This window comes from Castor canadensis, chromosome 6, assembly GCF_047511655.1.
Source record: "Castor canadensis chromosome 6, mCasCan1.hap1v2, whole genome shotgun sequence".
Classification (NCBI taxonomy): domain Eukaryota; kingdom Metazoa; phylum Chordata; class Mammalia; order Rodentia; family Castoridae; genus Castor; species Castor canadensis.
The window spans coordinates 148,642,303-148,660,862 of NC_133391.1; the positions used below are offsets into that span (position 1 = coordinate 148,642,303).

The 18,560-nt window shown below is 38.7% G+C and overlaps 1 protein-coding gene across 7 annotated transcripts in view; it reads right to left on the reverse strand.

The window, feature by feature from the left end:
• Positions 1-18,560, reverse strand: part of Npr3 (natriuretic peptide receptor 3) — a 64,288-nt gene that overhangs the window by 33,625 nt on the left and 12,103 nt on the right. For all 7 annotated transcript variants that reach the window (XM_074077653.1, XM_074077651.1, XM_074077650.1 and 4 more), the window contains one exon: positions 7,360-7,526. In XM_074077653.1, the coding sequence (XP_073933754.1) occupies positions 7,360-7,526 (167 nt within the window). The remainder of the gene's footprint in view (positions 1-7,359; positions 7,527-18,560) is intronic.

Below are 18,560 nucleotides of genomic sequence, written 5' to 3' on the forward strand. Positions count from 1 at the left end.
ATCAAAAAAAAAAAAGAACAGCAATATAAATAAGCTATTTTAGAGATATGGAGTGGAATAGCAGAAAAATATTAATGATTATTGTATCTATGGACACAGAGAAGTACAGAAGAGCTAATGAGGAGCAGATTCATGTTTGTCTATGATTCATGATACTGTGAATTTATTTTTAATTCCATGTGGGACTTTTTCACTCATTGTATTGGTCCCTTTCAGTCTGGAAAATCATATGTTATTTTTTATTTAAATAACAACATCAAGGAAAGAAGGCGAGCTTCACCTGAAGACAGAGCCAACAGTTAAAAGGCCAGCCAGTGAATGGGTCTCTAAAGTGCCAAACACAATAGGGAGAATAAGTCAAGGCCAGGACTGGGATTTGCAGGGAGGAGAAGCCAGTGAGAAATAGTGTCTCCAGTGTTGGCTTCACCTAATCTGAGAAATAATAACAGGGACAAATTAAAGTCCATCTTTTAAAGATATAGTGCAAGAACACTAAGGATTAGAAAGACTGAACTGACTCCTTAGATCAGAATGAATGGATAAACAAATGAATAGATATCCCCTTCATCTCAGAGATAAAACTAATGACTTTTTAGGACTATGAAGCACTTGAGTATTTAGGTATTCCTTCATTTTCTTCCAGGTGATTTTTTGCAATGCAATCCTCATGCACAATGTTGCCAGCAATGTGAGTAAACAGAGCTCAAGACGACGACTGGGCAAATGGCATGCCACCTGGCCACCATCCCACTCAATGGTTCTCAGTTTTTTGCTACATCAATCCTATTGAGGATCCAATAAAGAGTACTGACTCCTCTCTCCAAACGTACACACATGTGCACTTATATGCAAAACTTGGAACATAATTATAAAATGTTTAGGTCAAGAGACCTTTATCCACTTTAAGAGGTCATGGAAACCTGGATTAATGTGAAAAGAGACTGCTATGAAAAAAAGAACCCAGTGAACCCTCTCCCCTGGAACCTGGATATTTTCACACATGTCCCACAACTGGCCTGCTGCAAAGACAGACTGTCCAGCTCCTGTGGGTGCCCTCAACATGTCTGAGTTCTTCACACTAAGATGCACAATGCTTTATGTGTGTTCTGGCACAGGAATGCAGCTCTTGTGAACCCCCAGGACTCATGGGTTGAAGATTTACATGCCCTCCTAAGAATTTTTGTGGAATTAGGATTCCATCCTCAGTGGACCACTCAGTGTTCAAGTTCACAGCCATGCTCCCTGGAGCACTTAATAAACAGCATCTGATGATCAAGGAAATGATAGTTTATACTTCAAAAGGCAAGGGGAGTAGCAACTGGTCACTGCAGATGAAGAAAACACAAAGTCTTAGCCAGACTTTCTTAGGTGTGTGAAAGAGTAAAAAGAAATTGATATCTTAAAAGTTCTGGCAAGTAAGTGCAGGAAAAAAAAAAGGAAATACTTCAGCCTATGGACCCAGCTGGGCTCACTCATAGTGCCTGAGACACTTAATCTTCAGGTCATGGGTTTGCCTCCTTCTTGCGTACATTGTTGTTAAACGGGTCAGACTGATGTAGTGGAAAAAGAAAGTCAGTGGCCCAGGAGTTAGGGGATGCAACTAATCTCAGCTTGGCCACCATACAGCACATTCTAAAACCAAATACCAGCGCTCTGGAATTGGAACCACTTGTGTGGCAGAGGCCAAGCAGCTCCATTAAGACGCCCTTGAGTGAGAGCCACTACACATGTAGGTGACCCAATACAAACCACCCAAAGCCAGGCAGGCACTTGATGAAACCTTGTTTGAGCACCGCCTGAAGCCTCATTGTTACCTGAAGCCCTCTCAGTGGGACTTGACTTCTCTTAGATTTCTGATGACCCCAAATAGTCTTCAGAACCCCCATTGCAGAACCATTTACTACCCCAACACCATCCCCACAGTATAAGTGGAATCGAACACCTGGCTCTAAGTACCTAAGAAGCTCTAAGCACAAGACCCACTGTCATCCAGACTTATTGTACTGACTGCAATATACTAGTTACATTTGGAAAGTCCCTGAGGACGCTCTCTCTTCCACCACTGGATAAGAAAGAAGTTGGATTTGATGCCTTCCCAATTCAGTAATAACAAAAATAATAAGCATAATAGAGACATTCCATATCTGAAATGCTTGAGACCAAAAGTATTTCAAATTTCACTTATTTTTGGATTTTGGTATATCCACAGTGAGATATCTTAGGGACCCAAGTCTAAACACAAAATTCACTATGGTCTGAAGGTAATTTCATACAATATTTTAAGTGCACCTGAACTTTGACTTCAGCCTACTACATGAGGTCAGGTGTGGAAATTTCCACTTGTGGCATCACATCGGACTCAAAAAATTTTGGATCTTAAAGCATTTCGGATTTCAGATTTTTGTAATAATAGCTACTTTTATTGCCAGGCACACCGGAAGGGGATACAAGAGAGATGACGCAGATAGCATCAGATACACTGGCCTCGAATGAAAGGAGCAAAAATAAGAAAAATTATGGCTGCCACCTACTGAATACTTACTAAGAGTTTGGCACTGTGTTAGATATTATTAAGTTCTTTTAATAACTGTATAAGTTAAAATTTATTATTCCCATTTTACAGTCAGTAAAGTTAGGCAGTTTCAAAAACATATCCAAGTTAAGAACTACTTAAGAAGAGGCAGAGCCTGGTCTGTGAAACTCCAAGCATGTTTTGTTTTGTTTCTTTGCATTTTGAGACGAGGCCTCTCTATATAGCCCATGCTGGTGTTGAACTCACAGTCCTCCTGCCTCAGCCTCCTAAGTGCTGGGATTACAGGCATGCGCCACCATACCCAACTCAAATCTGAATATTCAACCACTTGACCATACTGCTTCCAATGGTAGACACTGGGCCCCATGAAAGCATGATGTATTGGCATAGAATAGGCTTCCACCAGGTTCACAAGTAAGAGCACTAATGTAATTTTTAAATATTATATTGCCCAAAGGAATACGCATTGGAGAGACACTTTTATTAGATCCGTGTATAATAACCAATTATAGTACATACAGCACTCACAGCCCTAATATTGCCCAATCCTCAGCAATGCTATTGTCTATCACATCACACAAGCACCATCCAACCCCTCATGATCATTTAGTAAAGCAACCCCCACCTTAGTTGAGAGAAGCTAATTTACAAGCTGCCAGTAGCCTTTGGGATAACCCAGGCCAAAAAGCTCCACCTACATAAACAGGTACAGCTTTACCATAATTACATTCTCCAAAATATTAACTGGGAAAAAGTTTTGCAGTAGAGAGACAGAGCAGAGTCATTCTAAGCGTGCACAGATGTTCAAATTAGAAAAAATCTAGTAGTGCAAATCACCACATTTATAACAGAATAAATCTGATTGTCACAACAGACATAGAAAAGACATTTAGTAAAATTCAAACACTCAAATCTACACAGATGAAAAAATTATACAGAATTTAATACTCATATGCGCTTGTACACACACACTTATGAATAAAACATGGGATCTGAATATCCCAGCTCTGATCTTATTTTCCAAAATACTACCATGGGGGAGAACCAGGTTATATACACTAGGATCTCTGTGTTTTGTGTCTTAAAGCTGCATGTAAATCTTCAAATATCTCAATAAAAATTCAAATTTTTTAAAAGGACAGGGCAAGGGATGGAGAGAAAGAGAAGAGCTCAATTTTACAGAAACAAAATTGCATTAACCCACCAAAATTTAGTAGGCAAAATACAGAATATTAATTTTACTAAAAAGAAAATATTGTCCTGCCATCATTCCAATGCTTCAGGATAGCCTTAAAAAATTGAATTTCAAATTTTGTGCATTTTAAGAAGTTCGTAACTTTTCCAAGTATATTGAGAACATGCTAATAAGACTATGACACTAACATACATGAAACAAAGCCAGATATAGTATACAATTTGTAATACTAAAACAAAAAGTATACTCAAAGTCTTACCTACGTTACACAATCCTTAATGCTTGCTGTGCTATTTTTGTTTGAGTTATCCTAACAAAAATGCTATTTTGCACAAAAATAAAACACTTCACCAACAAAAAATAAAAGAAAATTTCCACAGTCTCAAAAACCCCACAGCAATCATCATGCTTACGTTGTGATATAAAAAATATGAAATTGGTTGTATGTTCTTGAATTTAAAGATAAGATGACCACTATCACTGCTTGCATTCCTATTCATATCGGGATCCTAGCCAGCACCATTAAAAGTTTTCATCTTAACTTTTTAAAATTTTAATTCAATATACTTAATTTACTTAAATTTAGCTAAGAATACATTTAATTAAGAATACCTAAAAGTGGAAGCATTAAAAAGAAACAAAACAATCACTACTCACAGGTCATGTGACTTTTCAGAAAATGTGCGGTGCATTGTACAGTCAGTAAGAGAGTCTACCAGACTCGCTGGGTGTGAGCCAGAGGCAGAGGCTGTAGCATCCACGCTGGGTGCTGTGAACTAAAGTTCTAAGTGAGCAGATGAGGCAAATAAGAGAAGAAAGAAGACTTGGGAAAGAGCTGAGCCTCACATCAAGCATGTGGACAACTCCTGAGAAGCATCTTCCACTGCACCAAGGTCCAGCATCCACGTGGGCCTAGACTCCTGACTGGGGAGCCACACCAGGCTCCTGACTCTTTGGTTCCCATCACTACCTGTCACACCACTCACCACTCATAGCAACCACCATCCAAACTAATGCAACTCAAAAGGCTACAACTTCAGTTACAGTTCTGCAATAAGTTATTACAGTGATGTCCAGTTTCTGCTTAAAATTGTAAGTTTTATTTATTTACTTATTTATAAAACCAGTTTTAATGGCCCCACTAGCAAAAGAAGCAGTGTTATAATCTACAGGTGCTAATAATCTCTAAGCACTAATATTTGGTTTGGGATGTATTGTGGATCTTTGTAGTAGGTATATCTTCCCAATAAGATTTTGCTTACACCACCATTAAAATAAGACTTAATATTTTGAACACAGGATAACTAATGAGCGAGAAGACTGACCCTGTAGTGTGTTGGGATGCCAACTTTTGCCCATTGAGTGTCACTGTGCTGGGCAACGTCTGCTAAGATAACTAAGCTTCAACAGCCTCAGAGAAGAAGCTAGGGTAAACAACACCACTGGTGAGCTTGCAAATCATAAAATTAATATGAACTTAGTAAGTGAAAGTGATTTAGAGAGGCATATGTAGAAGATTTTGAGTTTCCATATTGGCACTGCCCACTTTCGGCAGCACTACTGCTGGAAGCTCAGTACCCTCTGTGCTCATCACATTCCTGAGACTAGGGCATAGGTCACAGCATTGTCACAGATGTCCTTAAACCCAGGATCTGGGACAGAAATCGTACTTCTTTCATAATTCAGAACACTCTGTCCAATATGATAACAATTCATCACAGGTGGCTTCTAAGCATTTGAACAAGAACTCAGTGTGCTGAAAGTGTCAAATACATTTTGGATTTCAAACTACATTTGTACAACAAAAGGAGTATCAAGTCTCATTATTAATTTTTACATTGATTAAATGCTGGAATAATAGTTTACTTTAAAATATTTAATTAAAATTAATTTTTTCCTTTCAGTGTTTAAATGTCTACTGAAAAATTTTTAACTACATATGTGGTATGCACTTGTGGTTTGCACTTACTGGGCAGCATTGACTTAAAAATTCACAAGGTATTTAAATGATGTGTGTAATTCCATATCTGTCGCATTTAAAGATGAAAAATATGTTTATAAGCCCCTTTGTAGGTTATTTAACAGCAAATTCTTATGAGGACATATAAAATTTTATAACCATAATACAATAGAAGTACTACATATTGAGTTCCAACTTTTTGACAGGAATAGTACTAAAAGCTTTTTAGTAGATTTATAGATTAAATTATCTATAATCCTTCCCAGAGAGAAGTCACTTAGATCAGGGAAACTGAGTAAATTTTCCTAGGTTACACAGCTCAAAACTGCTAGATCCAAGCCAGGCGTGGTGGTTAATCCTACCTACTCAGGGTCAAAGATCAAGAGGATTGCAGTTCAAGACCTTACTGAGCAAAGTTAGCAAGAACCCATCTCTACCAGTAAAAGCTGGGTTTATGCCTGTCATCCAAGCTACACAGGAAGTGTAAATAAGAGGATCACAATTCAGACTGACCGGGCATAAATGCTAGACCCCATTAATAAAATACATGAGGCAAGAAAAGCTTGCAGGCATGGCTTAAGTGGTAAAGCACCTGCCTGACAACCACAAGGCCCTGAGTTCAAACTCCAATATCAAAAAAAACAAAAAAGAAAAAGTGTTAGATTCAGTCTCCGAAGGCAGGTGTGTGTGAGGCCAATGCCAGCACACTGTGGTAAAGACACTAGGCAATGGAGTGACCATCTCTTGTGAAGTTTGCCATTATCCAACTTGGGCAGGTACTACCCAAGCCATACACTTGGCAGATACACCCAAGACCTATCATTAAGGAGGCTCCTTTTCTGTTTTGGACAGTGTAAAGAGAGACGTTTTGGAAAACAGAACACCTATGCCACCCAGCCCCAGGGTCCCACTGCTCATACTGCTTGCCTGCTTATACTGCTTTGAGACAGGGTTTCCTTACGTGACTACTTGGACATCAGAGACACACAGCAACGTGTGCCAGAGCTGGCCAAACAATGGTACCCGAAGTGCAATTGGTTCCTTGAGTGCCATCTCAGAGATGAGGTCCCAGCTAATCCTTAGCCTAGACTAAGCTTCTGACTCCAGTCCACTCTTAGAACTGTACTAGGAACAACAGCACTACTGCAGCAGGAAACTCCATTAACACCTGAACAAGAAGTAGCTTGCAGTAAAAGGGCAACAAGAGTGCCTGCAAGAGAGAGAGGCAGACTGGCCATGAAGCAGAGACAGAAGACCAAAGAAAGAACCTTCAAAAATCCAAAATATCTTCTGCCACCAAGCTTTGGAGAAATTAGGCATGCAAAATGTGGGCACTTTTTCAACCACCTTCTTCCCCAACACCTTCCTTGCTGAATAGGTGATAGATGTCTACAGACATTCTGCTCAGCATTACAGGTCCCCACAAAAAGGCAATTTTCCTTCCTGCAGCCGATGAAAAAGGGTAAGTGAGGGGCAGGGATGATGGAGGGATGGTGGGGGAGGGAACAAGGAAAAGCGGCCAGGAAAAAAACACACAGAAGGCAACAGTGACATTCAGACCTGAACTTGGAATTTTTGAATGGTTCAGAATGGGACACTTTGTCACCTCTGATTTAATTAGAAGACTGTTTTCAGGACGCTGAAGCGCTGGGCTCATTATCAAGCACTTACGTAATCCTCCTCATTGAGCCCTTGTTTCTCAACAGAACTTTTCACCTCCATGGAAAACTTCTCAAACTCAGGTTTCACGGTCCTCAGTAGAGTGACTGTTTGGAGGGATGAGTACGCTTGCTTAGCTTCAAAGTCGTGTTTGTCTCCTCTCTTCCACGAGCCATCTCCTACGGGAGAAGTAAAAATATTTATAATTCCAAGCCGGTCACCATAAAGAAGCCATTCTCTCTTTTCAACTGCAAAGTAGCCCTACATGGTACTTTTGGCAGCAAGGGCAAGAGGTATTGTCATAGTTTCGTACTTGGGTGTAATGTGACAATGTCAAGATCGTTAAAGGAGAAGAAGGCTCTTTGGACACATGTTCCTTTGAAATGTGAGAAAGAAAGAAAAGCTCTGTTGATGTAATTGCCTTATAATAACCATGCAACTGCAATTTTCTGCCCCCCAGACATGCAGCTCTGCAAGAGTAAGAAGTAAATTTTTGTTCCTCTCCAATCACACTTATTTTTTAATACCTACAAACAACTATAGAGGTGAATCAAGTTGTTAGTGTGCTATTATAAACCTGATGTTATGTGGAAATGGAAGGAAAGGTTACAGCTATGCCCAACAATACATACACACGTACATTTTAAGGTTGGCACTGTTAAAAGACAAAAGTTTGATATGTCTTGCTTCTCTCCAGGGTGAAAAGTAGTTTGTATCTCTCTAGTACTGGCAACATCATCAGAAATATTTACTGGACAACGTTTGTCAGTAATTGAAGATAATAAATAAAGGTACTGAACATATATATATATACATATATAATGATAAAAAAGTGCCATATGTCAAACACTTTACATGTAGAAACACACTGAATCTTCATGACATCCTGTAATGAGGCTATGATTATCCTTTCTGAGGAAACCAAAGCACAGACACTGGGCAGCCTGCTGGCTCACAGCTTCCTCCTTTCACAAAAGCAAAGACAAACTACATGGACAGACTTATCATTCTTCCTTTTATTTCATTTTAAGAAAATGTGGCCTGCAGAACTCCAAAAATCAAGGTGGAACTCTTGTTTTTGACAATAAGCTATGAATTTTCATTATGAGTCTTAGAGCTCTCCAAAAACATGACAAGGAGTGCACCCTGCTAGGGTCCAACACAAGTCATTTGTGTACCTTGAACTTCCAGGCCACAGTCAATGCCTGGAGCCCAACAGCTAAGCCATAAGGATGTCTCTGTTTCATGCAGCTCAATCTGTAACACTCACTCTACTCATCCAGAAGTTTAATAAAGACCAATGGCTCTGAAGCCTTTATCATGGCTGAATCAGCCAGAGATTTTTGAACTGTGAACATGTTACCAGGAAGGTTCCGTGATACCTATGACAGGCATCATAAATGCCTTGAATAGTTACCATCAAATTCCAGAGATTCAGAGTCAAACTTATAAATAACTGAAGTTACTATAGGGTGGAACTAAGAAGATAATATGGGGATAGGCGACAGAGAAAAATGCAGAATATAGAGGAAGAAGCAATGAGCCCCATGTGAAGACAAGGCTATAGTCTGGTCTTAAATGTGTAAATAGAACTTTAATAGGAAGGGAGGAAGGTGGAAATGCATGCTTGGCAGAGCCCACAGCACAGGCAAAGGTGTAAATGTGTACGACATCCAGGGGCAGCTGGATGCCTCAGTCTGGAGCATGAGAAAAGGCAGAGTCAAAGAATGTGTTTGTGGAGGCATCTGTATCATCATAATCCTAATAATAGTAAACATTTATTAATTGCTTATTGTGTGCCAGAGAGCCACAGATAAATAAGGCAGAACTGAGGACAGAATTCATTAAGAACTAGATCCGTGGCCAATGAGCACAAGATTATATTTCAAGCCACCAAACAAAACTTGACAAAGACTTTCTCCTCTCCTGTGAATCCTCCCAAACCCTGAGAAATCCACAGCCTGATGAAAGCTGTGCCTGTGCTCAGGGAGCCAGTGAATTACGCTCACCACTGTCGGGCAGGGCAAGCTTACCAGGTGCTCCGTCCCAACACACAGATAGCATGGCATTTGTTAAGAGGCTGAATCCATTGCTCAGAAAGACCCACAAGTTCTAAGAATGTCCAGAACAGTTTCATCCCATGGAGGAACTCAATTCCGATAGACGTAACAAATACATGTCTTTTGATTGACTCAAGGTATCAAGACTCCTTGACACCTCAGTTCAGCATGCCTGAGGACCTGGATTTGATCACCAGCATTGAAAAAAAAAAATATTCATCAGAAGTGATGCTTCTTAGGCAAAAAGAGTAAGTTTCTCGGCACTTGGAAAGAGCTCTCTCCAGGGGCTTATGCAGGCAAATACTTAACTCTGTAGGGTTTTACACTGCATAATTAGAAACTGCAAATAGCAACAGTTATTGAAATGGGGAAAACATCTGGTTTTTGGAGAGAAGTGAACTCTAGTCCAATAAATCTGTTTACCACAGTCCAACAGGTAATAATTTTTGAGTTTTGTTTTCCAGAAGAAAGAATGGAAACAATAGTGCTTAATAAATTTAAGCCAAGCTAAATAAGCTGTCTGTTCACAACCATGACTTCCTGCCCTTGTAAGCAATTCTTACTGATATGTTGGTGACATCTCCCGTGTGGTGAATGTTTGACACTAGGAAAGAAAAGGTTGATGTAACATGCCATCCCATCAGTGGGTACAAATTTAATTCAGTAGACAACTGGGTGCGTCTGGAGATTTACGAGCAGAACAGAAGAGTGACATGGTAAGAATACTGCCTTGGGAAATAGCAGTGGATTAGAGTGGGGAGACACTGAGCAATCACAGCCCGAGTAATCCAGGCAAGAGGCTATGAGAGGTCAGATGTGGGAAGCCACAATCCAGAAGGATCAAAAATGGTTCTTTGGGTGGTGAGATTTCAATTTTCCTTTTTTTTTCTTTTTTTTTTTTTGTTTCATTTTCATGGCTACAGCAAATTTTAACAATATTTTCTGCTTTCATAATCATAAGAGTTAGCACCCTTAAGAAGCAAAGCAGAGGACCGTGCATGAGGAATCCCAAGACTACAACAGTTAAGGAAGGAGGGTCTAGAGAGCGAGGTGTATCACAGGTGACACCAAGGAGAACAGGAAGAAACAACAGAATCAAGCAGAGGTAGAGGGATTAGGTAGACCTGAAAATGATGGTTTTAGTTAGCATGATGATAAATTTAAGATGGCTGCAGAATGCCCAAGTGGCACTATCAGGCTAGAGCTGGAAACAGATGTTCTGAAGCCACCAAGAGAAGTGAGGGCTAGAGGGGATATTGGGTGCCATTTCCACACAGCTCACTGTTAGAACCCCAGGTCTGTCTGCCCCAGATAGAAAAAGAGTGTGCAGGAAGAGAAGGAGAAGGGCTGAGCACAGACACTATTTTTAGTGGGCAGGAGGAGTAAGAGGAGACAGAGAGGAGCTAACAGACAACCAGAAGAATGTTGTGTCATCAAAGTTAGGAGCATAGGGTTTCCAGCAAAGGGTGGATAAAAACAATCCTCGGCTCTAGAGCGACACCATCTAATGTAGTAGTCACTAGCCACAAGTGGCTACTGAGCGCTTGAAATTGTGACCAAGGAACTGAATTTTTAAAATTATTTTATATTAATAACTATAATAATTTATATTAATTTAATAAAATTTTATGTTAATTTTATTAAAATTTAATAATTTATATTAATAGTCTCACTTGTAGCTAGTGTGTCCAGTATCAAGCAACATGGAATACTACATAGCCAACCAGGCAGAGTGATACACACCTGTAATCCTAGCACTCCAAAGGTTAGTACAAGGATAGCGAGTCTGAGGCCAGCAGGGACTATGTGGCAAAACTGTCTCCAAAATTAATAGTAATTATTATTATTATTATTATAGAATATAGCCATCATCACAGAAAGTTCCACTAGTCAACACTGTCTGAGAGCACAGAGGCACGGTCCTGGCTAAGGGGAAAGGGTTTGTCAGTGAGAAGGCCACTGTCAACCTTCTCACTGTAATGAGATGTAATGAGCCCTCATGTCATGTTCTTCAACAGTCCCCAGAGGCAGCCTAAGAACAGAGAGAAGTCTGACAGATTTGTTTCAAGGATAAGGGAAAGCAAGTTTGCTTTGCTTTTGTTTTATTTTGATTAAATATCTCAGAGACCCAAACTTTCTCTGAGAGTGAGGCAGGAACAGAATTCTTATGAAAGGGGAAACAGTCTGCTTATCACCTGTGCACAGCGACTCTGTGGCCAGGAAACCAGGGCCGGTGAGCGCTGTCCATGCTGGGATAACGGTGGCACGCCACGGCTCCCACGCTTACCAGAGACTCGCGCATAGCAGCCCTTCGGGAGATGTGGCTTGGAGTAACGGGGACATCACGAAATCTGCCCAAGAAATGAACGCTGGGCTGGCTGTGTGACACTGTGGCTCTTCAGCTCTCGTGCTATTTAAGCAACAGAGAGCACTGGCCTTGTGCTAGCTTGTCCACTCCAAATGGCCCGAGTGTCAGACGGTGCCATGGGACAGGCTGGCCGGTTACACCTGTCAGCCATAACAGCGCCACCTACTGGGAGATACCACTGCGTGCTGCTCTAATAGCTGCTTTGCCTGTAGCATTTGGATTTTACTTCTCATGACAACTCTGCGAAAAAGATTCAAGTACAATCCCTACCTTACAAATAAAAAACAGAGCCTCAGTTCCACACTTGAAATCATTTTCCTAATAAACAGAAGAAGCAGGCTTCAAGTGCAAGCCAGACTCCAAATGCTAGTGTCCTGTTTGGTCTAAATCCACTTCATCAGAGTTTGAGGCATTCCAAGATTAACACTGCATATGCAGTGGATGACAAAAATGCTTTTAAAAAGCAGCAGAGGAAAAAATCAGAAGGGAAGGAAACAAAATACTGTTTAGCAACTGTTACAGCTGAAGGGTTTTGAGACTTCTTTGTCCTTTCTCTTTGTTCTAAATTGACTTTAATGTGCACATTTCAGTTGTATAGCAAAACATTACAAAGCCAACCCCTTCTCAGGTTGTTTTTTTTTGTTGTTGTTGTTGTTACCTTTTCATTTTTAGCCAGCCAAATAATTTAATTTGTATGCACCACCTCTACTATACTTTAGCCTCACCTTAATTAGTGCTTTATGAGTTCTCAGGAAGACAAGAAAAGCTGTAGAGTAATTTTAACAGCCCAAGATGGGATTGTCCAAATCAATTTCCACTGACTTATATTCTTTTTCTTATTGGTGGTATTGGAGTTTGAATTCAGGGCTTTGTGCTTGCTGGGCTGCTGGGCAGGTGCTCTTACCACTAGAGATCCAGCCCATTTTTGCACAGGGACTTGAACTTTCTCCTTGATCCTCCTACCTTTACTTTCCACATAGCTGGGATTACAGCTGTGAACTACCAAACCAGGCTGCAAATTCTTTTTGGTTTTTGTTTTAAGACAAACATTTATTTTGACTCTAGTCAAGATATTAGCAGAAATTAATTGCCTTACATAATACAAACTCTAGCGAGAGGAGAAACTATAGAGATGCTGAATCCCATGGCTCAGTGATGTAAAATCCAGAGTGTCTGCATTTTCCCATGCTGATTCACTATTTCCTAAGCTCAGTGTTGGTCTCGTCTTAAGTCAATACAAAAGATCACATCTAGAAATGATAACGCTCTGCACAGTGAGGCAACTTTCCTAGCACATCACACCACATTGGCTATATCTGAATGTGCCCCCTTTAAATATATCAATAGAAAGGAGGACAGGATTTCTAAAATTCAATTAGACACATCATCTTTGGTGGGATGTCCACTAACTTACATTCTAAGAAGATAATGAAAATGCTGATAGAGACTACTAAAACTCTACAGGACAAGAAGTATCGTCTTCTCTCTAGATTGTTTCTTTTTTATTTGCATATATTAATTTTACAAAGGAGTCTCATGATAATTTCTCCATACATGCATATAATGAATTTTGATCAAATTCGCTCCCTCTATTATTCTTTCATACCCCCTCTCCATTTTTTAAACCTTTCTTTTAAATCTTATTTTCAATCACTTGAATTCCCTCATGATACATTATGCACTAAAATCCTATAACTATATAATTTGGGCAAATCTGATCAATCTCATATTCAATAAAAATAGGTACATTATCAACATGTTTTCTAAAAATCCAACATCAAGCAAGTATTGATTAAAATAGACTCCTGTCTCTAGAACAGGTATGAGGTTTTCTGTGAGGAGGCATAGGGAAAGGTGGATGTTGAAGAACTCTTCATGAACATATACAAAGACATAAAATCTCAAAGAAGGTCATTATTAATGACAGACACCATAACATTGGTTTAGGTGACTTTGCTCACCATATGATTCTATTTACTGCTCCTTCTACATAGAAGAAAGTGATTCAGAGACTATGGAAGACATTCTTTACTACCAGATTCCCAAATTCATTTAGGGTATCAGTGAATCCAGATAAAAGCATCCTGGCCTCCACTGGGCCAGGGACAGGCAATCTTATATAAACAGAAGTTGATGAGTGGGCCTTCCAGGAGAGCCCTTTGAAAAGAGCCAAGTCAACTGGAAGGATCTCTTTTCACCTGCTGTCTTTCCCCTAACTTGCCTAGAATTGAAGCATGATCCCCAGAGCCCTGGCCACCATCTTTGATCTTGAGAATGAATGGATCCTGAGAACAGAAACAAAAAAAGCTTATATCCCTGATGACATTATGGAGCCCTGTCCCTATCTTGGACTTCCCACCTCTAGAATTATTTCAGGTGAGAGAATAAACCTCTGCATTTGTTTCAGTCACTATGCTGTATGTCTTGGTTATATGCATCCAGGTATAATTCCTAATGCACCCAGACCTTAGGATATATTAGCTAAAAGTTGCTTAAGGTAGTAACAGAATGTATAGTCCTAAATCTATCTATAAAACTACCACCAGAGAAAAGTTTGCAAACTTCACTTATAATTTTTAAAGTGCAATGTGTAATGGTCAAAGTAAATTTAGACCAATACTAAATATGGCTAACATTTATTAAACAGTTTGCTAAGTATTTTACATATATCACCTCATCTATAACTCAGCCTGAAGTCAAAAAGCAAGTACTATTATTACCATTAGAAGAAACTAGGACTCACAGGGGAAGGCAGGGCTAGGTCACTTTGCCAGGGTAAAGGGTTAAACTATTAACCTTTAGCCCTTAGAGTCAAGAGTTAGCACATGGATCACCCTTTCTGGCAGACTGACATCAGAGCCCAACATAGTTTAACAACTAAAGTAAAGGGGTTTTAATCAAACATCAAGTATTCTTTGTAAGTTGTGTAAGACCACTCTACATAACTATGTACAATTAAATTTTCAAGAGACAGAAAAACAACTTATGGGAAAGTAAGTTTTAAAAAGTTGTCCAAATATTATCAGCAATGTTACATGGTTATAATTTCTTATATGCTAGTATTATACACTAAGAAGAACACATCACTTTTATTATATTTTTGAAAAAAATATGCACAAACTCAGTCTTATCAGTAAATACAAGATATTGAGAGATGTTCTACAAAATAATAGGCTCGTCAAAAGTGTCAAGGTCAGATGTCAAGGGGAGCCTGAGGAACTATTACAGAATGGAGGACAGTAATGAGACACAACAATCCAGTGCAGTGTGGATCCAGCAATTGGATCCTGGAACAAAACAAGAGGGAGGAGAAAGGGTCATAAATGTCAAATAAGGCCTGTGCTTTAGTTAGTAGTATTGTAGCAGTGTTAATTTTGTTGTTTTGATGACTTTACTGTGGTTATTTAAGTTGTCAACATTGGAAGAGGTTTAGTAAATCATATACATGAACTCTAAATGATTTTTGCAAGTTTTCTATAAATTCAAAATTACTCCAAAATAAAAAGGTTTTTAAAAGTTTCCCAACAATTAAAATAAGTGAAGTACAAATATATAGTTCAAGGAATATTCCCATGGTTATAGGAACTGCTCTAGAGCTTGGGAAACAGTGCAAAGTGACCCCACTAATTCTATAAAGCTAATGTAAACCTGACTTTAAAATCTGGCTAGGTCATCTCAAGGCAAGAAAATTCCTGTCCAAACTCACTCATGCATATAGATTCAAAATTCTAAATAAAATACTAAGAACTGAAGTTAACAAGTATATCTAAAAAAATCACTCTGATAAAGTACGCTTAATTCTAAGAATATTATGATAGCTCAATATTAGGAAATTTTTTTAAAGAATGGGTCAAATACATGGGATTAAAACACAAAATTCATTCCTGATTTTTAAATTCATGCTGAGTATTCTAGGAATAAATGTATACTTTAAAATCTTCCCCAAGACAAGTAGTTAGAAATGAAATTATCACCAGTTACATAATATTCTTGAGGCTCTTGCCAATGCAATAAGAATAAGAAATTTTAAAATTCAGCTATCAAAATGGAAGAAAACTTTTGTTGTGTGAAAATAATGCTAAAATTATTTGAACAGAGGACTCAGTATGTGGAAATCTTGCAAAATAAATAAACAAAACTCATATATTTTCCTTATAACTGCAATTACAATATGTCACAGGAGAACATCATGAATCCTAAGAACAACCAAAATCATAAAACGCCTCCCTGAGAGTAAATTCAACAGAGATGGTACAGAGTAAACATATGTTTCAAAATAACTTAAAGAGTAAATTTCAAATGTATCACCACAGGACTGGAGATGTGGCTTAAGCGGTAAAGTGCCTGCTTTGCAAGCATGAAGTCCTGAGTTCAAATCCCAGTACCATCAAAAAAAAAAAAAAGTCTGCTCAAATGTATCACCACAAAAAAAATGTCAAGTAACTAAGATGATGGGTATGTGAATTCACCTGATTTGGTCACTGCACAGTGTGTACATATGTCAAAACATCGCACTAGATTTCATAAAGCAAAACATAATTATGATTTTTCAATTTAAAATAATATAAATTTAAATGTGGTAACTACCTAACACTATGAATGTACTAAGGACCACAGAATTGTTTACATTAAAGTAATTTATCTTATATTATTAAATTTTTTAAATAATTTTAAAGTGTGTGTGTTAAAAAAGGAAAACTTCAGTACTCTGCTTATGGACATAAAAAGAAAAATAAATAAAATAAGGTTAGATTTTGCAGGATTGGTAAGAATGTAGGAAAACAGACAATCTCATACATTGTCACAAAATTATAAATTGGTAAACCTCTTTATAGGGCAATTTGGCAATTTCTATCAAAACTTAACTGCTCTGCAATCGCAGCTGGTGGAGGCTAGAGAATTTTGATCAAGGCCAGATTCTATCTCAAAAGCAAAATAAGAAAGCAAGGGGCGGGACACGACTCAAATGGTAGAGTGCATGCCCTGCAAGGGTGAGACCTGGGTTCAACTCCCAGTACTGCAAAAGAAAAAAAATGCACATTATCTTTGAGTGAGCAGTTCCATTTCCAGAAATTTATCTTGCATAATGTTATATATGCAGAAATATGTGAGTGCCTGCACGCTTCTACAACACTCCCGTACATGCATGTAAAGCTACTCAATATAGCTTTTTGCTCTTAACAGCAAAATCCTGGGAACAAAACAAGCTCTAAAAACAAGAGACTGATTTAAGATAGCATGTCAGCATAATTGCAGTCATACTATAAATAATATTACCATTTTATTGAAATTGTTTTTGTAGACTATGTATCTATACTAGGATGTATATACTTCTGAAAATTATCAATGTTCTTTTATCTGGATAGCAGAATTATAATTTCTTCTCTTTCTCATGCTTTTCGATGTTTCCCAAATTTTCTACAATACTCATGCATTATGAATAACAGGGAAGAGTAATACAAGAGAATAAAAGGAATTCCAGACTAGATGCACAATGCCTAAGAAAGCACATTACAAATACACTTGCCCCAGTACAATGTGCATTCATATGCATCCCTTCTAAATTCTAAATTTTCACTTGCTACCGTGCAAAACTCAGAATAAATGCTTGTCATTTTCACCAGGCTCCACCCCTCTGTCAAATAATTCAGTGCTACAACCACTAGTGCAATGGCATTTGATCTTAGGGCAAGAAGTGAAACTAGATGGATATGGTGGTGCACGTCTATAATCCCAGCACTCAGAAGGCTGAGCAGGAGAATCAGGAGTTCAAGGCCAGCCTGGTCTACATAGTAAGGTCCTGTTTCAAAACCCACTGCCAAAAAAAAGAAAACAAAAAGAAGAGGAAGAGGAGAAGTGAAACCAACACTCCAGTTCAGAAAGGAGTAGGGAAAGACTGTCCTGGGAGCATGAGGGCAGAATATGGTGTTTATCCTATAAGTCTCGAATCTCCAGTTTTATCCACTATAGGAAGCAGTAGCTACTTTGTTTCATCAGACTTTCTTTATCCCCATAACAAGTGTGTTATATTTTTTGTGTATACACAATGATCTACTGCTTAAGTAAGCCAGGATATCAGCACAGGAAACCGGGGCGAATGTTTTAAGGTTTGGATCCTGTCTAACGATATATCGTCAGCAAGAACTCGGAAGTGGAGCTCAATATAAACATGCCATTTGTTCTGCACACTTACAGTTCCGCTAGAACTGCTCAGCTTGGAGCAGCCAGCATGCAAGTTTGAGCAAATGTTCTGCAGTCCTAAAGTGTCTACTTCAGAGAGAGTCCCAACACATTTAGGGGGAAATGTTTTGCTGAGACAGTTAAACACCCACCATCACAGGGACTCTGGGAAATTCCCCAGATCCATTATAAGGAATTGAAGGAGATTTTAACCCTATGTATTAGTGAATTCCAAAATTCTACCTAGGAGAGTCTTAAGAAAGTAATAATCTGGAAGGAAGAGGAGCTGTGAACAATGATTTTCAAATGGTTTTTAACCTCAATTTACAGTAATAGGTTTTTTTTAATCTCACATTGCAACCCATTGCAAACATATGTGTAATGTGAATAAATATACACACAGTTATAATTATATTACTAAAGTAAAAAATCTTAGGAAACAACACCTATGGTGTACATCTTGACATGTCCTATTCTATTCTGCTACACTGTGTTCCGGTCTCTCCATTCTATTTAAAGTTCTACCCAAATCTCACTAAAATCTTTCTCACCGTCCACCATAACCATAGCAACCTGCAGTTGGAAAGCAATGGCAAGAGGTCTTT